General features: G+C 32.7%; 1 protein-coding gene across 1 annotated transcript in view; it reads left to right on the forward strand.

The window, feature by feature from the left end:
- Positions 1-23,676, forward strand: part of LOC129226735 (acetoacetyl-CoA synthetase-like) — a 161,268-nt gene that overhangs the window by 60,447 nt on the left and 77,145 nt on the right. The window contains exons 5-8 of the mRNA XM_054861364.1: positions 7,755-7,865; positions 7,954-8,051; positions 15,379-15,493; positions 22,272-22,347. Of these exons, the coding sequence (XP_054717339.1) occupies positions 7,755-7,865; positions 7,954-8,051; positions 15,379-15,493; positions 22,272-22,347 (400 nt within the window). The remainder of the gene's footprint in view (positions 1-7,754; positions 7,866-7,953; positions 8,052-15,378; positions 15,494-22,271; positions 22,348-23,676) is intronic.

The raw sequence follows: 23,676 nt of genomic DNA on the forward strand, positions 1-23,676 counted from the left end.
TTATACAGCTTTTTTTGGTGTAGTCTTTTCCTAACTTCAAAGTTAATTCCTTCATCCAATACGGAGAAAGCTACTAGTTAATACCCTAAATACGAAAAGTGATTTATGAATTTTCCAATCGCTGCTTCTGTTGCATGTTTGTTATCATTTCGTACGCTGTTAGCATTTTTGGTGCATTAAATTATTTAAAGGAGCTTCGATTGGGTTGCTGCGAAAAACTACATCTTCATACAGCATTTAACTGTAAAACAGCATTTAAGGGCTTTCTCCTCATGTAAGGTCAAATTAAAATGTTTCCTAAATATATAAATTTTCAAACAATAAATTCCTTTTGCCACCCATCTGGCTCAGGGATAAGCTTCTGGTTTCCGAAAACATATCCCTCTAGGAAGGTCTTCACCAGGAAATATTATTACAAGTTATGAGAAGTCTCTATAATTTTAAAGGGAATGTTCTTTCTCAGTATCCACTTTTTACGAACAATAACATATCATCAACTTCGTCTTTAAGAATTTAAGTGGTCTTTGTACTTGATTGAATGTTATAAGTTCTGAATGATGAAGATCTTTCCTCAAAATGCTTAATAATGGAATATGTGGTCTAGAATTAAGAAAGGTAAGAACTTCTTTAAAGACACACTCTACAGTACGATTTCAATGCATGATGAAGGCAATCCAAATGTAATATATCACCTGTAATGGAAGAAGGAATAGAAGAAGGAATGGAATTCGTGTAATAGAAGAAAGTTGAGGAAAAATTATGGTTATATATGAAGTCTTTCTCTTCTACTGAATTGATTAGTTCATAAAATGCAATTATAATATATATATATATGATTTGATATTTCCTTTTGCTGTAATGATAGATTGGTAGATTTTCAAAGAATTACCACATGCACAAAATAACACATGAAGCATAAATTACAGACAAATATTTAATTTGAATATAAACTTATCATACAGACTAATTAGTTATTATGATATATTATATCTTGTGATCGTATAGTGTAAGTACATACATTATGTTGGCCGCACGAAAATATAAACTATTGAGAACATTTGTAATGAATCAAATATCAGATTTAGAATATTCTTATCATTTATCTTTCATTTGTCAAGAATTAATATAATAAAGATATAACTTTAAATATATGCAGTTATGAGATATCTCAACATTATAATTCAAATTACTCACATTAAATGATGAGCGGGCCCGCTATTACACTGATGAACATTCGCTGGAGTTGCATTACTATTGTAGAGGTAATCTTATTAGTTGGAGTCCATGTGATTCGCTGATTCGGAATTTTAACACAGTTCATTGTGCTTCTTGTTGGAATTCATCATTGATCGTACACTAATGATATGGAGTATATCTTTCCAAACTTATTTTTGTCGGTGATCTTCCTTGATTTCTTCAAGTATCACTTCTCATCATGGACTGGACGATAATTTTCTTTCATTCTTCCAACATAATTAAATTTATTATGTATTAAATAGATTGAAAATAAGAAGATGGCTGGATAGGAAACATCGAAAAACTATACTAGACTACACATAATATATATAAAATGGCATAGCTGCATTATCTTCCTTTTATACCCGGGCGTGGACAGCAAGTCCAGCCCCGGGTCGTTAACTCTTCAACAACTTGTGTCACTAACGGAACTTTTTCAAAAACTGCAGAAATCGTTGGGGGTTTACCTATATAACCTTTCTTTTTAGGCAAACCCCGCTCATGCCGCTTCCCAAGGGCAAACATAGCATCGCAGTCATAAAGTACATTCCAGACGTGTTCCCCCTCAATTCAAACGTGCTGGAGATAAGTACGCGTCAAGAAAGAGTTCCAGATCTCCTTGGTTCTATTTCTTTTAAACATCTGCCATCCATGATAAAAATCAAAGCCAAAGTTAAAATTGGGCTAAAATATATATTTTGTATGCAACGGGAAATGGTGTAAATTCCTCCCGCGGTGGCGCATATTTCTAACGGCAGATTCAGCAGGGATTCTTTCTGAGTGTAATGGGTGTAATCTTGCGCGGTCAATGACCCTATTTGGCGCGGGAGAAAGAAGGGTGAAAAACTATCCTCTTCGAACGAGGCAAGCGTTGCATGAAAACTTGAAAAATAGATTCTGGGATGGCAGGAATATGCGGATTTTAAAAGTGTGGCAGTGTGATTCTTATCGCACTGTCACATCACCGTCCAGTTTTTGTTCTAAAAACATGCATGCACAATTTATGCGGCCGGTATTGCAAGCCGTTGTATCAAACACTACAGCTTGAACAGTTAGCAATAAAGGACAATCATCTAAGATATCATATACAACTGAAGAAATATCTCGGGAATTTCGAGTAGCTGTTCAACATTGGGACCTGAAGCTATCACGGTAAGCCTATCGGCGTTCTTTTTGCTTTTACATCTGGATGTAGCTTTGTATCCCAGTGAATAACTACAAAATCTGAATCTAAATTCATTAAATTTGATTTTTCTTCTAGAAGATTTTCTCTTGCTCTCTTAAGGTATGCACGATTGATCATAAGATCATTTGGATTTAAATTTACTGCATCTACATAGACTGTTAACAAATGAACAGCATCATTTTCCCTAATATATGGCATTTGTCTAACAGTGATGAAAGGCGAGAAAATATCAATAATTGTCAAGCTTTTTTGTGTTGTGGTAGACCAGATGTAGAAAAAAGGTTCAACAGGTGAGGATAGATACTTTATATAAGGACTGTGTTCTGAATTAGAAGAAAATTAGTTTAAAGTATAAAATTTTACGTTATTCCGATCTGGAATTGTTTTAAGTTTATATTTTAGATATAAAAAATATAGTTTTGAGAATTTTTTGAAATTTATATTTTAAAAATTAAAAATTGCATAAACATTTAAATATATTTATAACTGAAAAGCAGAAAATTAAAATATAATTGTCATTTCTTATACTTATAGCACTGAAATTCAGCGACCCTATTTGCCACACACCTGTTACATACACAGAAAATTTTGTTCATCAACACCCCCAAAGCCTGGAGGGGGCAATTTGTAGTTGTCAAAGGTCATTCATTAACGGCCTAGGCCATTCATTAATAGCCTTTAGAATCCCTTGTGTCCATCTTGGTGGAAAGAAATGTTCCCCTGCCTCTTAATTTGAAACGAGCTCAGAAGAGCTGTATATCTGACCCAAGGCCATTGGTGTACATGTACCCTCTGTAACATGTAAAATTTTACAGAGTGAAAGTGAGAGAATGGTCAGTCTGGAAGTAGCAGCATATATTGCGGTTCAAAATTACTGTAATCATGAAACGTAAGAATATTTTTACGTAAAAATGAGAAAATCCGGAATTTTTTCTTCGAAACTAAAAAAAGAGGGCCCTAGGGGCACGTGTTAATATTCATGGATTGACTTAAAATTTTGCAAGTATCATTTATTTGTATAATGGAACAAATTGAGGGGGCGCGCAGTGGTTCAAAACGGCAAAAAATCGGAAAAAATTCAATAACTTTGAATATTCCCAAAAAATGCTTTGGAAAATTGTTAAAATTGTTGCATGGTAATATTTATCTTCATGCTCGCTGATCTTATTCACTGCGAAACCCCGATTTTACGTCCCTCGAATCTACGTTTTCCCCACATTTTACGTTTTTTATCATCAGGTCCCAGTTTTTCCATACACTAATAATATTAATTTAACCCGGATGGAAAAAAGAGAAAAAATGTTTTAAAATTAAGAAAAGTGTTTCCATCTGTGCATTTTTAAACATAATCCATTCTGTTGAAAGTTAATCCATGAAAACAGAAACGCTTCTACTCCATCCGTAGCTGACCTTATGGACTTTTCGGCTGCCAATTAAGATGAACAAGAAGAAGAGGAAACACAATTCGTCCCTTCTTTCGATACTGCATTATGAGCTTAATAATAGTGAAAGACTACTTTCTTTATCATAAAGAGCAGGAAAAAACTTTGCAAAGTGTTCCAATCCTCGAAGATGCTGTATTTACTTTGGATTCCATAACTCATTATTACTGACTATTTTCAACCTAAACGCCCGAATTCGTTACTTATTGTGTTAGAATGATCTAAACTAGTGTGTACAATAATGTTCTTTTCGTAAAATATCGCATTTTTACATTTTATAAGCGTCATCGTAGCAACCTTTATTACTATTTTTGTTTCCTTATCTGATTTTTGCTTTTTATACATTTCTCGAATTTTACGTTTTCCCATATTTAATCTTTTTGGATTTGAATTGACGTTTTCCCAAATTTTATGTATTTTATGTTTGATTCAGGTCTCTGAGAAACGTGAAATCGGGATTTCTTTGTAGTTCAAATTCATTTCTGTTTTTAGTGAAAAATCTAAATTAAATCAGTCGTATGCCACACGCGAGGCTTATTTATTGCAATTGATACCCTCGAACAATATTTTCTGGCAATGTTGACAAACTGTGAACAGCTTTATACTAGAATGATTTCGAAAAAGGAAATCAGAAATTTCAAACGTTTAATGATTTTCTAATTTCATTGTTTTATGAACAGAATATTTATTTAACTTTTTATATAGAATTCTGTATGAGTTTTAAAAATTTTTTTCTCATATGTATCTTCCTTAGAGCCAAACGGGTCCGAAAATTGTTATTTTCAGGTTACTACTGCATTGCATGTAGAATAATGCTCCGCATTAAGCCATAACAACGTAAATCTGGTTTTAAAAAATCCTCTATATTTATTGATAAATGTTTCAAAAGTCCCAACTTTCGGAAACAGTAAACAAACGTTTTTATGCACTCCTGCAAAGTAGTGAAGCTGTGACATACGTTATTCTGGAGCATGTCAAATTTGATGACCAATTTCTTTGATAAAAAAGCAATTTACCCCCGTCATACCGTTACGAGTTATTTTCTAACTTACTATATTGGAATTCGTAAATAGCGAAGATCAAACAAAAACATCTGCCACTACTGCAGTCGCAGGTAGTCGCAGCTAAAATGTTGTTGTTTATTTACAGGAGGATCTAAAACTATTGATACATGTAAATTTTAGCCCACCGGAAGCCGCCGATAAAAGTATATTCCACAATACTTTTCATTATTTTTTAAAGAAAATAATGTTTTTTTATTTCAGGTACTTTTCAATTTTGATGAATTTTTTATTTTTAATTACGATGTACTATGCATCCTATAAGTGTGAAAAACCAATCAGAAATGACTTTTATTAAATTTTAGTCCTCCTTATTGAACGAATGAATTAAAACTGAAGTATAAGGCATACGTCCGAAAAAAGTAAAAACATAATTGTTCAACTATCTCAGCTTATTTTTGTAAAAACGATTTTTTTTTTCAAAAAACTCTTATGGAGTAAGTTACTACAACTCAAGGGCTAAGTAATTATGGCATGAAATATTTTTTATCTTAAAACTCAAAACTGGCTATTTTTTCCGCCCTTGAACCACTGTGGGGCGTCGCGTAAAATATCAACAACTTCAAAAATAAGGACCACCCTAATATATATATATATATATTGGCAGCCAAAAAAGCTGCACCACTTGCAAAAATTCACGTTTGTTACAAATTTCTCGAGAAATAAGAAAACTTTTGTTCCATCCTTTTATGTGAGAAAAGCCGCAGAACAATCGGACTTTCCACAACTTTTCTCCAAAAATTTGTGATTACAGTGAGTTAGGGCATTTTTTTGTCTACCACGGCGTCACTGTACATACACCAGGTGGTTTTAAAATAAGTTTTTCTGTTTGGACTCGCCTGCAGCTTGAACTAATAATCCGAATGAAACAAAAATTGTTCCATTTATTAATCAGGAAGGGAAAGATGAAAGACATAAAAAAGTTCCTACACGTTGGCTTTGCCGTCTACAAAAGATGATGCTGTGAGTTCAAACACTTTTGATCTTGAGCAAAATGAATGAGCAGTCATTTCTGTCTAATGCTTATTTTCTTGAGGAATTACGGATTACATGATTTTTAATATGTTCAGTGTTTGCACAACAGTACCTGCCCATTAAGGTGGTACTAAGGCACCTGCACAATAGGATGGTCATTCAAAGTTTTGAAAATTTAATGTTTTCTCCGTTAGTTGGTTATGTTTTTACATCAAACTAATAAATGCATAATACTTATCAATAAATACGGGAAAATTAGATTTCTACTTATACAAAAACAACGCATATTGAGCACTAATAATAAGATGTAATCTTTTGTGATCATACGCTCAGAGTTCAAACTTTAATCAATGATAACAACTTCCTTTATTAAGCTTTCTGTATAAACAGATAATTTAGCAGAACAGTTACTTTTACAAAAATCCTTGAAAGTACAAATTTAAATCAAGCGTTGGAATTGTCGTTCCTATCTTTCTCTTTGTTATAAATCTATAAATACCTCTAAAAATGAACTTAAAATGGCTGTGCTGTATGTGTAAAACTTTTTTTATACAGAAATTCTCTTGAAAAGGTTTTCACAAGCATACTCTGCTGCTGAAATCGTTAAAGACAGTTTCTGGGGGGACATGACAGGGCATGAAATCCCAATTTTCTCTATATTAATTTTTAGGAACATTTACAACCGGTTTACAGAAAAAATCTGCAAAAAGATCATATCTTCTAGATTTTATGTTGCAAATTGTAACCAGAATTTTATGTGAAGAAGAAATCTGCAAAAAAAAAAAGAAAATAATTTTTGTAGAAAATATGCAGAATTTTTGGTTATGTCTGGATTACTTATTTTGCAGACAAAATCTGAAGAAAAAAAACTGTAGATTTTTTGCGTGTACCAAATATACTCAAAATGCTTTTGCAGATTTTTTGAAAAAACGTTTTTTTTTCCGGTTACCGCATGCAACCCTAAAAAGATCAAGAAGATCCTTAGAAATTTAAATTACAAGCACCAGATTAAAACAGATAATCTCCTCCAGATAGCCAAAACTTGGCGGAGGAATCCTAAACAACAATATAGGAAGCTTAGAGTAGGAATTAGTAACTGAAGGGAGAAAGTTCATTCATTGGCTTATTAACTGTTGAGGCAAATATCACGTGGTTCAGAGTTTTCCATGAATGGGAGACACGGTTTACTTGAAACGAGTAGAAGAAACCTGATTTCTTCCAATACTTTACTTTCAAATACATCACGTGGCTTGGGATCTTTGCATAAAGAATTGAAGGCTCTACTCTATCCACTTTTTATTCCTTCTAAATGACAAGAACCACAAAAACAGCTAGCTGAAAGTTTACCAGGAAAAGCGAAATATGAGATTGAAGAGAATCTTCGAATAGGAAATGGATAAACTCTACCATGTGTGACGACATACACGATCGTTCGACCAAGTTCACAAATGGAAATGGATGTGTAGCGGAAAGTGTAAATATCTGCAGGCTGAGCAATAAAAAAAGAAAGCAAGAAGAAAGCGAAGCAATGTTATAAAATATGGGTCTTTATTGTATTAAATTATAATTTATTGCTCTCGAACTCACTTTTTTCCTCTATCTCGTTCCGTTTTCAATAGAAGAGTTGTAACTCCACAGTTTTCCAACAGGTGGTGCCGTAGGTGGTTTTATTCAGTAGCGCATAGCTACTTAACTATACCTATACACCGCTGCCTATGATTACAGCAGCAGCTGTTTTGAATTTTAGTGGGTGGCAAGGGATTGTAGTAGGAATAATGTATGCATGTACGGAAGCTAATAGAGGTAATTCAAGAGAATCATGTTTTGTTATTGCTTTTTTTTTTCTTAATACAGATGAACACGACAACATAGAGCATGTATCTTATGAACAGTTGTATACAGAAGTAGCTACATATGCAGAAGCACTCAAATCCGTAGGGGTGAAGAAAGGAGACGTGGTTTCATGTAGGTATTAAAACCACACTAATGGCATATTTGTTTAGATCTGTGGCCCATTATAAAGCTACTTTTGTTTCATTTCATTTATTTTTAGGTTACATGTCAAACAGAATTGAAGCTGTATATGCACACCTTGCGACTGCAAGCATAGGTGCTTTGTGGAGCGGGGTTCTTCCTCTTCTAGGAGTAAAGGTAGTTATATTTTTGAAAAAATGATGCGTGATTACTTTGGTAATGATTATAAGTTTCAAAACTATTGAAAGCTTGAATTTCTGTTGAAAATTCTTTAATCAGTCTTGCTCAAGTCAAATATTTATTTAAAAAAAAAAACAGTCTGATTGTGTACGCCGTCCACCCTAATATATATATATATATATATATATATAATAAAAGTGAAAAATATTGAAAAGACCACACCAAAAGCCCATAGATGCGCAACGCAGCAAAACTAAAAAGCCAAGTAAATATAAAATTAAGCAAACAAAATTTCAAATATTAAACAAATTATAAATAATTAATGATGATAAAAAGGAAAATTGCAAACAGCTATTAAATAGGAAAAGATAAAGTATGAATCCAGAGCTCATCAGCCGTGGAGGATTCATTAATTATGGTCAAAAGACCAAAAATTTAACTATGAACTAAAAGAGAATGTTTAAGCTCCAGTACATGCAATATATAGAGTAACATTGGGCAAAAGCACCACTTGCTAAACTAAAAACAATAAACTAGAGCTCAAACCTAAAACTAAAAGCAGGGGGTTTCGCCTCGACTAATTAGGAAAACAAGTTCCGATAATTAGCCATCCACGGGACAGTACCTGCCTATAACAAAATTATCTTACCTTGAAATCCATATAAAAGAGCCAATTCCATTGTTCAACCTGATAAAAATCCTTTCCAGTTGTCTACGTAAAAATACAATAAAAATAAAATCATATCCAGAAGATCAATCCAGAGACATACCAGTCGCCTGTTTCCCACGTGTAAAATTCATCCAACCCGGTGATTCATAAAAAATGGTTTGTCACGGTTGTATCATACATTTACACAGTTAAACAGTTTCAAAAGAAGCGAAATGCTCATCGAAGGCTATACTTAATCAAATGTTTTCAACCAGATTTTTAGGGAAGTTATTATTAAAAAGTATGTTTTTGAGTATTGAAATTTCTTGATTAAATGCAGAAATGGTATTGCAAATTCTTTTTATTCTGATAGCTTGCGAAAGAATGATACCAATAAAAACCTTTTTACTTAAGCAGGAGGAAAAATCTTGTAAGCTGTTAACTGTGAAATTAAATTCGCGCCTTTTATCATAGATTGTAGTGGAACAATTTGAGTCAATTTGTATGTCGATATCCAGGAAATTAAAGCTATTTTGATTAGAACTAGTCTTTTTGAGCGTTAATGAACTATGATAAATAGTTTTGCTAAGTTCAGAAAAATTCGGAAAATTTATACACTAAAGGTCATCGATGTACCTGCAACAAAGAGGTGTAGAGGAAGGATTGTCAATTAAATATTTTCTCTCATAATATAAAAGAAAAAGGTTGGCTAATGTAGAGCTAAAATTAGCTCCCATTGCAATGCCATTAATTTGTAGAAAACATGAATTACCATTTTTGAAAAAATTATTGAAAATACAAAATTTAAAAAGACCAAGAAAAAACAATTCATTAAAATCAAGGGATTCCTTGACCGAATTAAAAAGTTCTGACACAGAGGAAAAAAGTTCAATGAGTGGGATATTGGTGAAGAGGTTTTCAAAATCAAAAGTTTCTAAGTTATTTATATCAAGCATATTAAGTAAATTGATCACTTCTACACTATTATTAACAATCCAAAACCAATTCTTTTGTTGAAGTTTAAGTTGTTCTAGAATTTTTTTGAGAAACTGTTCAAGTTTTACACTCAGATTTTTTCCGATGGTGTTGGTGGCAGAGCATATAAAACGAAATCCAACAAGTATATATGAACTTGAGACGAATAAAAGATCACAAACAAACACAACATTATAAGAACAAACGAGCTGCTTCTTCGTCAGTGGGTGTGAGCAGCATACCCTAAGCAGAGCCTCGCAGGTTTCGAAACGCGTCGCGAGTCAGCAAGTAAACCAGAAAATATCATTATAAACTAAAGGTTGCAAGATAGCGAACTAATATTTGTTAAAATATAATGCAAAAATTGTTGTAAAAATATAGAATAAATGTCCTTTAAAACAATTCTTAACACAATTTAAAAAATGACAAGATGATATCAATTCAAATGGTATTAACGTAAAAATAGCATCAGTTGAACAAAATGTTTCAAAGCAACTTGCTGAATCGCATCGTCCTCACCCATACCTGCAAGGCAATAGTCGCGAGTCAGGTTCACTTGCTGACTCGCGACGCGTTCCGAAACCTGTGAGGCTCTGCTTAGGGTATGCTGCTCCCACCCACTGACGAAGAAGCAGCTTGTTTTTTCTTATAATGTTGTGTTTGTTTGTGACCTTTCATTCGTTTACACCCCTACATTTTCCCGCCTTTTTAATTCATTTATATATATATATATATATATATATATATATATATATATATATATATATATATATATATATATATATATATATATATATATATATATATATATATATATATTAAGGGTAAATGTGATAAATTAGTGAATATTTAGCCATATTTATCATATTTACCGGTTAATTTATACAATCCCCGACTTGTAATAGGGAATGTAATAAAAGTCGATACTTAGCCGAAAAACTTGTCAGTTTGCTCAGCTACTTAGCTCTTCTTATGCACTTGTCTGCGTCTGCGCATTTATCGACCATGTTAGTAGGATTTTAATTTCAATTCAGTACTTGAAACCCTCACTATATCCAGACTCTATTAAACTGGATTTTGATTAATCTGGATAGCCATTTTAATGCACACTATATGGTCGCTTCAAAACAACAGTAAGACATCTAATCCCAGGAATAACAGTAAGATATCCTACTGTTGCTCCGAGGCGACGATATACGTAAATAAAATGCAATTTAGCGTAATAATGAATCTTTGTAGGCCATATTTTGGTTTTTTGTTATGCATTTTGAAAATGTTTTCTTCAGTTTTATGTATTATTCTTTTGAATTCAAAACACAGTTTTTACTGCGCACAGTTTATGTACCTTGGTTCAATATTTCGGTTATTTTGTTTAAACCGTACTTTCATTAATTCGTACAACCTGGATCCCCCGTACAGATTAATGCGGTTTAACTGTATTTCTGACGTGCTGGCAAGACCTTCTTTTCGGGATGTTTGCTTTCTCGCTTTTAAAAAATTTCTAATAATGGTCGATATGCTTCAGCGCTTCAATTTAGATTTTTAGTAACTGTCATGAACTCAAAGAAAAAAAAAAGGACACAGGTCTTTGTTGACGAAAGAAAACTATGACGATTCTTTAATAAAGGTGAATTATAGTAAAAACAAAGTTAGTGAAAAAAAATAACGAAAAAAATTCCGAAGGGTAGCGTAGACTAAAAAGATATGACGTAATGACAGTTTTGTCCATGTTTAAAAACAATGTTAAAAAATGAGCCTTTAAAAAAGGTACATAAGAAATATTACCAAAGCAGTTTATATTTTTCAATGTAATTTACTATATTGCACGAAAAAAAGAGTGTTTTATAAAATACAGTAGCTCCCAAAAGTGTACGTACATTTTGAAATTTTTTAGTAAAACCAAACTAATGCGAAACTGAATTCGAATATGAAGTCCAAATTTTTGTTTCACATCATTCCTATGTCATTCTAAATGAAACCCTGTAGTTTTTTCAAAATATTGACGGATCTTCTCGTTGAAATGGAACAAACGAGCTGATGTGTGCCTCACATGACTTCCTTTTACTCCATTTTAATGTCATTTTCCCATTATTGGCAATTTTAATGTGATTCAATAGTTTAATCTCTAAATATTAAAAACGATGGCCAAATTAAAACCAGATTAAAAAAAATCGCCAAATTTTCCGCCAAGTTGGCGACAAAACTTGGCGACCAAAAGACTGGCGATATATCGCCAAGTGTCCGCCAAATTGTAACACCACTTAAGTTTGCATTGATATTAACAATGATTTCCCCCCAAAAAGGTGCAAAAGACCCCCTTAGGAACATCCGAAAGCAACCAAAAGGGGAGGTGCACAACTAGACCCCACTACGAGTCTATGTACCAAATTTCAACTTTCTAGGACATACCATTTTTGAGTTATGCGAGATACATACGCACATACGCACATACGCACATACGCACATACATACAGACGTCACGAGAAAAGTCGTTGTAATTACCTCGGTGATGGTCAAAATGGATATTTCGCGTGTCTATACATTCTTAGGCACTTTTCCGCATGTGGTCGAATCGAAAAAAAAAACTCAACATTCATTTGGGGGTGAGCAAAATGGAAATTAAGGGCGATTTTTGAGTGAAAATTTTTTCGCGAATACAATACTTCCTTTTTTGTAAAAGGAAGTAAAAATGAAGAGACAGAGAAATAATACGCCACAAAAGTCATCGTACACTCAAAAAAAAAAAAAAAATTATCCGAATTTGTTGCGTACTCCACAACGAGTCGGCGATTCTAGAGGGAAAAAAAATTAAAGAAAAGAATGAAATTAATTTGAATTCTGAAATTTAGAATTCAAATTATGTTTTTCGCAATCACGACAGGATGCTACTCATTGGACTTATTGTTTCTAGAAACGACTCCTGTCCCCCCCCCCCCCCCCAAGCCTGCCCTTCCTTCTGGGGGTTACTTGTGCATAGTTGAGTATGTGTGTGCAGGCGCACGTGCGTGCATGTGTAGGCTTGTGTGTGTGCGTAGGCCTGTGTGTATGCACTTAGGCGTGTGTGTATGTGTGTAATGGCTGGTATGAGAGAGTGTGTATGTGCGTAACGATGCGTGTGTGTGAGCGTGCGTGTGTGTAGGATATAGACGCCACCGACCAGGAGAAGCGACTACCGGGGGACAGTGCTCAGGGACTGGAGGCCGGTGGGCAGTGGTGCTGCAGAGGCCCATGGTCCGAGCTGAAAAAGGAATCACAAAGGATTTCAGTTTTTGTGGTAAATCGAAAATTTACATAAAAAGACAAGTAAAGTTAAAACACATTTTATAAAATTGCCCCCGGAACACTGTAATCAATTTTCTTTAAAATTCGATAAATTAAGCAATTTAAGATTTTTGGGGGAAATTTATCAGAATTGCATTTTTTTTATTGTTTATAAACTCTGACTATTTTGAGTATCATCCCCCCCCCCCTTCCTAGAAAGGTGTAATCTGGAGTGGACCGCTCCCTCCTTTCGCTTCCGTGGTGACGCTTCTGATTACTTTATTTATGATACATCATCTAATTTGTTTTTTCTAAGATATTTAATTAAAGTAAAGCAAAGCAAAACCAGTGTTATTACTTCTTTTGAATGAAATACTTTTATTAGTTCTGATAGATATCAAACCTTGTTTTAATTGAAAAAGTAATTTTTAGTGTTGAAAATATTATTCTTTTGTAATTTAACCCTTTTTACTCTACGGAATGATTCAAATTTATTACATTCCCCATCACGAGTAGAGGATTGTATAAATAAACCGGTAAATGTGATAAATATTGAATAACTGATCACATTTACCATTATATATATATATATATATATATATATATATATATATATATATATATATATATATATATATATATATCAATTAATTTCAATTTTGACATCTTGAATTCAAATTATGCTTTTCGCAATCACGAGTGTGTGTGTTTGTGTCTGTGTGCTGGCATGTGTGTGTAGGCGTGTGTATGTACGCGTGTGTGTATGTGTGTGTGTGTGTATGTATGCGTGTTTGTGTAGGATATGGACGCAACCTGGAGACAGTATTCGCTGGAGGAGCATCATCGAGAGGGGCCGGTCGAAGGTGGTGCTGCAGAGGAAGGCGCGGGGGAAATAAAATCATCGGAACGTCAAAACCGTCAAGTGCGAACAATAAGCAATGTAAATGCTCAAAAAAAAAAAAAAAAAAAAAAAATCCGTAACGTTTCTAGAAAATTATGGACATTTAATGTGCCTAATTTTGCATTGGTTATTTCCTTTCTATTTAGGCTACCATTAGCCGTTTTGAAGTCGAGGAAAATATGATGAGTGATTATTCTACGTTCTCTGCTTTTCTCCAAAATCTTTCTCATATAAAAGATTTAGTCTGCAGTAGATCTCCCTTTTTAAAACCTACATTGGTATTATCCAATCATATTTTCGACAAGTGGAGTCAATATTTCTGATAAAATAGATGAAAAAATAGTATGTGCTGTACACATTAGGCTATGCCTCAATCCCAAACAAATACGTTGTAGTTGTCACTACTGTGTGTCAAGACAACATTAAATTTCCAAAGGCAATAGCTGATACCAAAAGCAAACGGCAACAGTCATTCATATTTTTTCAAATAAATTTAGATTTTTACAAGGTTAACTAATTCAAAAAATCTGCTCCGAAGTCTAAATAGATTTTTCAGAAATGAATAAGGTAGGTGCACCAAATAAAGCGCCACTTTAAGTTTCACGGCCAAATATCTTTCGTACTTGGGATTTCATTGACACCAACTATTGCACGTTCTTCAGATAACTCTTAAATAAAGGGGAAAATGACATTGAAAATTTATATTTAAATTATGTTTTAGCAGTTTTAAGAAAGAAAGCTGGTTTGTCTCTTTTAGGGACACCAAGACCAAGTCTGGGAAAGGATTACCTAAAGCATTGCTTAGGACAAAAAAAAAACTCGCAAAATGTGCCACCAAACTAAATTTTTTTTTCAAAACTGATGCGAATATAACAACACATGAAACCACATTTGATAAACTCTGAAGTATTATTAAAACGTTCATGTTTGCTTCAATACAATGGAGAAACATTAGTGCTTACATTTAGGGCATTGATAATTCATCATTTTCAGTTTTTGGTTCACTCCTGCGCACAGTGCAGCACATGCAGTACAGGATCATATCCTACACCCAATGCTCCGAAGTCTTAATAAAAAGAATCATGACCTTTATTTGGCTACAATCTACTTTCAAGCTGCAGAAAAAGTATTCAGTACACAATGATTTTTTTTTTGAATTCGTAAACTACATAAATAAGGCTTTAAGAACAATAAACTACATTTTTTGTTCTAGTTAACTGCAGCAAAACAAGAGAGAAAAAATGCCTACTGTAAAATCAGATCTGGTGATTTTGACAATAATATTTGCAGTAACTTTTGCTGCAGTTGACTCGTGATAAAAAAATTTGTTGACACAGCGCTTTATTTCACACACAGCGCAGTTCTCTGACGACGATCAAGTTAGGATCTAGCGAATCTTCTTAACATTACATCAAAAAATTGGGGGTGGCCTTACTGATCTGCATGGCCTTATATTTGACGAACCCATCTTAAATCTCTAAGTTAATAATTTATTAATTTCATCTGATGCTTTATGTAACTCTTGAATGTTTCTACAGGCTGTGGTTTCAATGCTTGACCAAACAAACCCGAAAGTCCTCTTTGCTACAGGAAATTTTCATTTTGATGGAGAAGAGATAGATATGGTCCAGAGAATACCCAATATTATGAAAAGTAAACGCAAATTTTTAAATAACTGATTTAAAAATAACTGAACCAAATTCATAAAAGAAAACAATAAATGAGGCAGTGAGAAGCAAAGGAGTGTAAATAGAAATTTTCAAGTTTTGAGTAAAATGCATTTAAAGATAACGTCTTAGGTAGGTTTTCATTGATTTTTTTTTTCTAAATCATGCTGTACAACAGCACCTGCCAGGGCTACTAGTACTATCTCTTTCCCCAAGACAAAGGAAGGTTCCCCTCCAATTTGTACAGGTTGTCTCTAAATTTTTAATTTTGCCACTCACATCCCTTTGCTTCTCACTGCAATTGTTGATATTTTTACTTTTTTCTTCATCTAATATAGAGAAAAAAGAACTGGACTGTAAAAATGCTGCTGTTTATTCTTAGGCTAAACACATGGTGACATCCAACTAATGTTCCCATTTTAAAACGCTGAAAATTGAAAATTCTTGGTCAGAATGACTTAATATTTCACCAGAACAGTTGTGGGGTCGTGGAAATGTTTTGTTACAGCCAAGAAAAAAAAAGCTCTGAAATGTTCCGATAAATGTCGCTTTCAGAGTTCACATTGTGCACGGGGTATGTTAATTTCTAAGATACAGTCATAAAAAGGCGGTGCATAAAATATATTCCGCTCTTAAAACATACTGTTTTAAGAGTAACAGAACAAGCGAAAGCCATAATCATTGTTTTCTCTATAACAAGTAATTTTGTCTTTTGAATAATACATTTTTCTTAAATCCTACAGTATATTGCTTCCTTTCGACTAGCAACATTTCCGTGTTCAAGTAATCCTTTAATAGTCGTATCGACTTAAGTTACTCTCACAGCACATTTGTCGGAATACTTTGATTTTTTTTTTCCTTCGGCAAGCAAATTTCGTTTGGATAACCGCCGTTCTGGTGAAATAAGTCTTTCTGAACAGTATTTTTGAACCAGAGCTCTTTGAAATCGTAATTTTCATTAACCGTGTATGCTAAGTTATTTTTTTTTTTTAAATTTATAATTGGTACGCTGATTAAAAATAGATTTTTTTTTCTTCAAATCAGAATGATTACAGTAGAGCTGTAATAGTAAATATGTCTGACGTGTTTGCGTTCTAGGAAACCGGTTATGTCTAGAAACAGACCAACAATAACGATTTAGCAGTTTTCCTCGATAAAAATATCAAACTAAGAAGAAACGTACCCATTCTGGCTTTATATGATAAACGTTTGAATTTTGAATTTCATGTTTACTCCCTAATACATTTTCACAGCTGTTTTAGCGAAAAAGTTTTTCGAAACAGAGAATTGTCTCACAGATTTTAAGATACAAAAAAACTTGCAATAATGAAAGCAGCAATAATGGAAACAGCAATTAAGTTTCTAACTACAGCTTTAACTGAGAGCCTTTATCCAGAAAAACTCATTCAGAGTTTAATCCATAAAGTGTTGCAGGATTAGCAGGTACGTCTTGTTTTGAGTTCTACTTTTGTCTTTTTACAATTGCTTTGTCGTTTTCTTGATATTTTAATAAACTGATTTTTTTTATTTTTTTTTTTTTTTTGCTATTTTTGCTTTGCATGCCTTGTGGTGTTATATTTAATTTGAGTAAAATTTGTTTATAACTGGGCTTTGGACTTCCAGTTTCCCTTCTTTGCCTGTTTGTGAGATGTAGGGGAACTAATGTTGCAATTTCTGGGCTTTTATGCATACCAGCAACATCCCAGAGACATCTCACATTAGCCCTGGCCTAGGAGAGTCCCCCTGATGAGGCCCCAGGGTGTTTTGGGATTATTCTTTCAATTATTTCAATCTTTCCACGCATTATGTTATATTATGTTTTATTATATATACATATATATACATATATATATATACATATATATATATATATATATATATATATATATATATATATATATATATATATATATATATATATATATATATATATATATATATATATATATATATATATATACAGTGGCGTCGTTACGGAGGGTCAGGGGGCGCTCTGCCCCGGGTATCACCCGTTTGAGGGGTGACACGCCAAGTGAAATTCCAAGTTTTTGAAAAATATGGAGCTGAAATACATGCATGAATTAGCACCCTAATGTGGAGCCGTGAATGCTATTTTGGTATGCCTATAGTACATAAGGTTAAGTATGCAAGGCACACGAATTTTCTGTTCCCCAGTTTGGTTCTTGCGGTGAATATGTTGTGTATTATAATTTATGCAATATGTCTTTCTGAGATTTTTAACGTCGTGGTCATTCGACTGCTTCATGTTAACAAACATTTAAAAAAATGTCATAAGTATATTTGCAGATTATTTATTAAAGCTTAATTTTTATATATTGTGGAATAATTTAGGTTTAAATTTTTAGTAAGGGAAAAAAAAAAAACTTTCAAAACTAAAAATCACCCTAGATCCAGTATGGGTTTTACAAAAAGTTAGACATATATTTACTTATAAATTTAACTTCTAATAGACGTTGAGTTCAATTTGATTGAAACCGTTTTATTTATTTGTTCATTTTGTGCATAATGTATGTATTGAAACTGATCAAATGCGATTGTGTGGCAAGACTCAATGTGTTTAAGATAATTTAATTTGTAAAATTAATGAAAGGTTAAATTTGCTAGTTTATACTTATGCATATCATAAGCTCTATATTTTTCAAATTTGTAACATATTAAGAATTATTTAGTTTGCTAATAACTGGAAGGTGATAGTGTCAATGAGTTTATCTTTACTAATAATATAAAGCTGAAGAGTTTGTTTGTTTGTTTGTTTGAACGCTCTAATCTCACAAACTGCTGATTCGAATTGAAAAATTCTTTTTGTGTTGAATAGTCCATTTATTGAGGAAGGCTATTAATTTGGTTTGTCGTATTATTAATTGTGATTGTTCAGTATAAACCTTTTGTTATAGTATTGTTTATTTGGCGAAACATTTTAAATTGCAGAAAAAAACCGCTTCAGTCACTAAAGGGCAGGGTTACGGTAGCGTGGTTGCTTGGCGCATTAAGCGATGAACTAACTATACAGTTGAAGGATTACTTTGAGTTTCAAAACTACTGCTAATCTTTTTATGTGTTTTGACGAATAGTTTTAAATTTCAAAGAGACTTCAATAGGTTTTTTGAAAAGGCGTGTATGTATTGTAGTAGAAGAAAAATGATACTTTCGGAAAGGAGGGGGACGGAGGGGCGGGCGGGGTGGGGGGGCGTGAATTTTTTTATTCAATGGACTTTCTAAAAAAAACCCTTAGCACGGGACTCGCCGTGCGGGTGCTGCTGGTCTAGTATAAGATGTGTTCAGTATGTAATACACATATTTATAAATATGCTTTCAATGCTAATTTCAAAAAAATATATGTTTCAATAAATGTATTTAAGAGTACACTTTGGGAAAGCAAAAAAATGTTTACGCCTTTTTTTTTCAATAATGCCAAATGTTTTTTTTCCCCCATATTATATATATCTACAAAAACTCGCTCCAGGTGTTGACTATATTTTCTCAAAACATCACTACATAAAGGTGCTGAAAACACATTTGCACGACGGCGCCGATCAGGCTTGGCGCGGCCCTACATGAACCCACTTAAAATTTCATAATGACACAAATGTAGTTGTTTCTGAAAATTGTGTGAATATATATATATATATATATGTATAATTTACAGGGGAAAGGGAAGCACATGTGAGCATGGCATGTTTTACTAGGATAATGTCAAGAGAAATTTCTTTAAAAAATCACGCTGATGTAATAATATTATTGCTGTCTTTTTCACGTGAAAACATATTTTTACCTAACTAATAAGCTAAATTTAATTATTACAAACCATTTTGTGAAAATTCAAGTAAGTTTATGACAATGTTTACATTTTAAAATTACATTAAGAATTCTTTATTTCTGAAAAATATTTCTAGGGTAGATGACGAGGCACTTGTGAACACAACATGTAGGGGCACATGTGAACAGTTCCCAAACTTATTATAGACTTATTATAAGTGTCAAATAAGAGTGTAAAAAATTATATATATATATATATATTAGAGCTGGGCGATATACCGATATATCGTCATATATCGATGTATAACTATTACCACGGTAACGATATTTAGATTCCTATCCGTCCGATATATCGGTTGAAACAGAAATACGGGACATAATTACGGAGAAATTGAAATACTGACTCAAAAATACATAACTTTTTATAGTTCTGTATGATGGATGAGGGCTTGAAATTTCAAGAAATTAACTGCATTCTTCAATTAGTTATTTTATTTTTAACTTTAATTCAAGGGAAAATTAAACTACAGGGCCGCAGAAGGTCAAGGTGGATCCATTGCCAGATTGGTCTCCGGATCCCATCCCCCTAAAACGTTATCAAGAGCGGGGCCCTTCTAAGGACCGCGCCCCTAGTTTCTGACAAGGCTGATATGGCCTCTCATGGGGCCCGAAAAGTGAATGCGTGTTGGTTAAAAAAGCATCTTAATGCAACAATTAAAAATTAACCAATGGAGGTATCCACACGGTTCATAATTTTAATTAAACGTAAACCATTGATATTACGCTGAATAAAAGGTTTGCGAAATATACTGAACAGAAATGTTTGTATTAAAAAAGAAATGAAAAACGAAAAAATCCTAATGATATTAAATTAAATACGCCGCCAGCTCAATCATTTTCTTCCGAGCTGTCGTGTCGACGCAATTCATAGCTGAATGAAAATATAATAGCTTCGATAATAAGAGGAAAAAATTTTATTCCGTTCATAACACAAGGCGGCACTTGAAACGGTAATCCAATTTTAAAGCGTTATCTCCGGCAACCCTAAAACTAAAACTTTTGAACTTCTCGCCATACATTACCGTTAATGCGCTGACAGTGTTTTTTGTGAAAGTTGTACGCATTAAAGTTAATGCGATGACATAGTGTTGTTTGTGAAAGTTGTACGCATTAATGAAGATGGAATTGAGTTCTACCATGCACGCATTCTTTGTGAAAGTTCTACGCATTTTCGGAAGAGTAACGAATACCATGATTGAAAAGACTGAGCTTGTCGATTGATGACATTTATTGGATGGTTTACCAAGATGCTCTTCGGATGAAAATAAAAAGTAAGTAAAATTTTGAAGCATTTTTTTTTATTTACTAATGTAACATAAATGAATAATATACATAATTCCTGGATTTTAAAAATTATGAAAAATTTCATTCAAATAAAAAAATGTCTTATAGTTTATTTAAAAACGCCAAAAAAAAAAAGACGTTTACTGCATTAATTTTGATAATATTCAGATTTAAAATAAATAAATAAATAAATAAATGAATCTTTTTATTTTAATTCCCCCCCCCCCCCCGAAAATATTTAAGTTACATATCAAATTGCAGTGCATTTATAGCTGCATTCTTTAAAGACTTATTATTAGTATTTTACTTAATCTTACTCCACTAAAAAGTAAAAAGTCTTAAAGCAAAAGCTATTAAATGACTAAAAACAAACTATTTAAGACATCAATACGAAATATAGTTCAAAGTACATTTAAATAATTGAGACTGCCCAAATTGAAAGATTTAAACAAAATATTGAATTGAATATTTAAAACTTTTTCGTTGCGAGGCACTTTTGTCATGCATTGAGCTATACCATTGAGCATGCCCTCCTCCCCCCCCTCCAGGAAAGTTTTGAATTAGAGAAATAATATTATATTTGGAAATGTTTTTTGTTGTTTCCCGATCCTTTTCACCCCCCCTCCCCCAAGAATATATCGATATATCGAAAAAAACTATATTTGGAGAGGGATATATCGCGGTATTAAAATTCTGATATCGCTCAGTCCTAATATATATATATATATATATATATATATATATATATATATATATATATATATATATATATATATATATATATATATATATATATATATATATATATATTATTTTGTTACGTTCAGTTTGTAATTTTATTGTTACTTATTAAATTATTATTTATTTATTTATTTATTAATTTTTTAACTAAATTGTTGGCCAAAAAATTAGCGTTATGTAATATTTCAAAGAAAAAAAAAAGGCAAAATATTTTCCAATAACTAGAAACTGAAAGTTAAAATAGTGTTGAAATTCATCATCATAATCTGCTTGAAGCATAAACGCACTTTATAACAAAAAAAAAACTTTTTTTTTTTTTTAGATAATAAAATATTCTTTGTATTGATCAGTCTTATAGGTTTTTTTTTTTTTTTTTTTCTGTTCTTGTCGATCCTTTGATTAGAACTTGCTTCGACACTTAAAAATTTGACAGTGAGCAGAGTTATATAGTTCGAAATAAAATTCTTATTGACAGTTACTGTACAATTTAAACCGACACAGGTTACTATTACAGGGGATTAAAGGTTAAAAACCCTTCACTTTAATTGGTATATACGTGTATGTTTCATACCGAAGGGTTTTTCGTTGAAATATATTGCTCGTCCGGCTTTCAAACGTGTTCATATGTGCGTTAGGCTTGTTCGCATGTACTCCCTATAGGGGCACAAGTAAATAATTGACGACATTCAAAAAAAAATCTATAAAGTAAAGAAATAATTTTTTTAAAAATCTGGAAAAACTCCGGAGTACAAAGAAAAGACTGTACAATCATGAGGATGCTTTTGCTTTGAGAAATTGATAATATTTTTTGATAAATAAGGGAATGAAAAAAAGTGTTCACATGTGCCCCGCTTTCCCCTATATAATACTGTTTATATAAGAAAAAAAAAAACCTTCCGTAGGATTACCATCCTTGAAGAAAGTAGTATTAATTCCTTCAAAAGGCAAAAGGGATGAGATGAAAGATCTGCCAGAATGGTAAGAACTAAATTTTGCTGTTTCTTATTTGTTATTATTATGGTTGTTATTATTATGAGAATTATCAACACAGAAGCTACCTCCTCCTATACATCATTTGCGGTCTTACATTACTAAGAGAATATTGACTAGATAGTAGAAAGTCGATGTTGGTATACGGGAAAGTAGGCTCGTTTAGTTCTTGAAAGAACTTCTTTTTTACTTTTACGGGATATTAGGCTAAAAAGTTATGTTTGACTTAATTTGCACTTAAAGCTAAGTGAGAAGTATTTAGCTAATGCTAGATGCTAGAAAGTCATTGTTGTAACACGAGAAAATTGTCTCGTCTAGTTTGTTCCGGACGGAACTTCTTATTTTAAAGACACACTCTTAGAATGGCCGCCGATAGCGAAGATTGGCTGATTGTCAGTTTGGTCACCGTTCCCACGTCCCGCATAAATCTTATCGAATTTATACTACTCCGATTTTGAGGAGTCTACCCCCCCCCCCCCCCCCAAGGGCCAGCCCCTAGTTTCGGGCCAGGCTGACTGAATTTCTCTTCTGCCCTGTTCATTATTTTTATTTTTCACTACTTTAACTTAATTATAAAAAGGATTTTTAAGACAGTTGATTAAATTTAATTATCTATACCCAATAAAGTAAACAGCAATATGCTGAAGTATTTTTCTAAAAAATCCCACGATGCTGAACTTTTCCTTAATTTCCAATTCTCAGTTTGACAAATAATATGGTTAATTGAAATGAAAAGTAAAACCAGTGATACGTCATAGTAAGAAAATTAGTAAGAAATTTTTACAACAGCAATCAGAAATGAATTTCTTATTACCCTTTGGCAAGGGGTCAAATATTTACTTCTGTTTTTGCTTAAAGGGAGGCAAAAATAAATCGTAGTTATTAAGAATAAACATCTTGGGAGGAAACATCTTCACTAGTTTCATACATATATATTGTTAATGTGAGCAAAGATCTATTCCATTCAAAGTTGAAGGAACATTCTTTAAGAATATATTTTTTAACTTCACCAGTGGTAGATTTTCTTAGATTTTGATGGGTTGCTGATAATTACTAAAAAGACTTGCGTTTAATTCGTTTTTTTCGTTCAAATTTTGCATTACTTTTCTCAATGAATGAAATTCATTTGTATACAACAGACAAAATCAACCACTACATCGGTTTGTTTAGTTTTAAATCTAGACGACGAATGACACCTCCTGTCATGTCAGTATTGGTATCGTCACAACCAATAAAAACCAAGTTGTAATGTGGCAGTTCATTAGATGATAGACACATAATACTGTTGTTCTGTATAGTTTTAGCTTCTCTGCGCGG

The sequence above is a fragment of the Uloborus diversus genome, chromosome 7, assembly GCF_026930045.1.
Source record: "Uloborus diversus isolate 005 chromosome 7, Udiv.v.3.1, whole genome shotgun sequence".
Classification (NCBI taxonomy): Eukaryota; Metazoa; Arthropoda; class Arachnida; order Araneae; family Uloboridae; genus Uloborus; species Uloborus diversus.